General features: G+C 45.6%; 1 protein-coding gene across 5 annotated transcripts in view; it reads right to left on the bottom strand.

The window, feature by feature from the left end:
* LOC130211077 (chloride channel protein 2-like) overlaps positions 1-2500 on the bottom strand; it is an 89001-nt gene that overhangs the window by 45167 nt on the left and 41334 nt on the right. For all 5 annotated transcript variants that reach the window (XM_056441678.1, XM_056441679.1, XM_056441681.1 and 2 more), the window contains 3 exons: positions 1519-1597; positions 824-949; positions 78-162 (listed from right to left, as the gene is read on the bottom strand). In XM_056441678.1, the coding sequence (XP_056297653.1) occupies positions 78-162; positions 824-949; positions 1519-1597 (290 nt within the window). The remainder of the gene's footprint in view (positions 1-77; positions 163-823; positions 950-1518; positions 1598-2500) is intronic.

Raw genomic sequence — 2500 nt, 5'->3', positions numbered from 1 at the left:
ATAAATATATTAGCATCTTGTACATGTTTCACGTGTACATAAAAACATAAATTAACCGATCGCCAGTGAAGACACACCCGATGACGGCGAAGGCAGGAAGTTCCTGGAGGTCAAAGGGGAAGTCCAGCCGGAACCGGGTTTTAAAAAGGGCCGTGATGGTTTCTGGGGGAAAGACACATTTTATATAGACTTCTGTACAACCAGAGGAGTCGCCCCCTGGTGGTCAGGAGAGAGAATGCAGCTTTAACACATGAAGCATCGACTTCTATACAACCAGAGGAGTCGCCCCCTGGTGGTCAGGAGAGAGTATGCAGCTTTAACACATGAAGCATATACTTCTATACAACCAGAGGAGTCACCCCCTGGTGGTCAGGAGAGAGAATGCAGCTTTAACACATGAAGCATCGACTTCTATACAACCAGAGGAGTCGCCCCCTGGTGGTCAGGAGAGAGTATGCAGCTTTAACACATGAGGCATATACTTCTATACAACCAGAGGAGTCACCCCCTGGTGGTCAGGAGAGAGAATGCAGCTTTAACACATGAAGCAGAGACTTCTACACAACCAGAGGAGTCTCCCCCTGGTGGTCAGGAGAGAGAATGCAGCTTTAACACATGAAGCAGAGACTTCTACACAACCAGAGGAGTCGCCCCCTGGTGGTCAGGAGAGAGAATGCAGCTTTAACACATGAAGCATAGACTTCTATACAACCAGAGGAGTCGCCCCCTGGTGGTCAGGAGAGAGAATGCAGCTTTAACACATGAAGCATAGACTTCTATACAACCAGAGGAGTCGCCCCCTGGTGGTCAGGAGAACCTTTACCTTCGTCTCTGTTCAACACGGCCAGCACTCTGAAGATGAAGGCACTGAAGGTCGCAGCAAAGAATCCTCTCCAATAGTTTCTCACCGCGAAGAACGTGGAAGTGACTTCGATGCTGAACAAAACACCTGGGACACACACACGATGCGCCATGACGTTAAAATAAACTAGTGAATAATGTTTTAACCATAATGATGAAAGTCACTTTTATTTAATTTGTAAATTAATACAGGTGGAAAAAAATTGTCAGGCGAATAATTTTTTTTCATAATAATTTGTTGTTGTTGTAATACCAGTTTCAGCCACAGGAGGCTGAATGCACCACTTCCCTATCTTCTAAGCATTCATGTTTTAATGTTCATATTGAGACACACTATATGTGCACAGACTAATTAATTAATGTAATCAATTATTATATTTAGTCTTTTTATTTTATTCATCAGCCTCTTGTGGCCAACATGAATATTACATCGAGCGTACACTTTTCCACAATTATTTTAAAATAAATATAATTAAAGTCAAAACAAATTCTTTCCCCCCCGTTTACAAAAGGTCAAGAAAAGAACTTGGGTAACTTAATTAAAGTCACTAAAAACAGGAGAGTAAAACAATCAAACCACATCAAAGGGCTCTCTATTAATAATAAATAAATACATATATATATATATATATTTATTTATTAAGGAACTTAACTCGCCTCCTATGGGGGCCGCGAAGCAGCAGCCCACTCCCACAGCGCAGGCCGCCGCCAGCATCTCGATATTTCTCGACTCATTCTGAAACACACACACACACACTTAGTTAACACATATATACATATATATATACAGACATACATATACATATATATATATATATATATATGTGTGTAGGTGTATTTCATGTTGCATGCTTTAAATAGTCTCTAAGGAGGTTCCCATCAGATGAGGTTCAGGGGAACATGAAGGACTGCAGAGGATCCCGGTGCATCCTGGGAGATGTAGTTCTTGTGTGGGGGGGGGTGATTGGTTCTCTGACTGAACGACGGCGTTCAAATCCACGTGCAAACGTTTGAATCCCAGCGGAGATCCCCCCAAAAAACGTCGACCGCGTCATTGGTGGGAATGAATTTGAAGAGGCGGAGCCAGAGGGGAAGACGGACGTTGACACCGCGGGGGGGGGGGGGGGGGGGGGCATGCTGGGAAATTGAGCGATGGAATTACCTTAATACCCAGCAGACTGGGCTCCTTCCGGCAGCATGGGAGTAAAGAGACAGCGTTTAGTGTCCCCGGCATCGCGAGGGAACAACGGGCGTCCGGAGAGCTTTCTGACAACGTTCTCCTCCCTCTTTTTTAAAAATGTTTTAAAGTTTTAAAGTTCAACAAGCCGTCGAGCGTACGACCGTTGGATCCGCCTTGCAGCCACGAGCTCATTAGCATAACGGCGAGAGGAGCGCCGCTTCACTGGGCTTTCATGTGCAGTACGATGCGGCACGCCACTGGGGGGGGGGGGGGTGATGATGATGAAGAGCAGGTCGGTTGCAGAAGATAAAGAGGCGGGTTGGCGCCGATAGAAAACGGCGATAAAACGACCACGTGAGTCACGTCACACACTGCTGCAGGACGGCGTGACAGGAAGTGGGCGTCGCAGGAAAACTAACGTTTATGAAACTCGCTCCACGGAGATTATCTTTACGAATG

This window comes from Pseudoliparis swirei, chromosome 20, assembly GCF_029220125.1.
Source record: "Pseudoliparis swirei isolate HS2019 ecotype Mariana Trench chromosome 20, NWPU_hadal_v1, whole genome shotgun sequence".
In the NCBI taxonomy this organism is placed as follows: domain Eukaryota; kingdom Metazoa; phylum Chordata; class Actinopteri; order Perciformes; family Liparidae; genus Pseudoliparis; species Pseudoliparis swirei.
The sequence above is the reverse complement of the archived record's forward strand: the minus strand, read 5'-3'. Positions and strand labels throughout refer to the sequence as shown.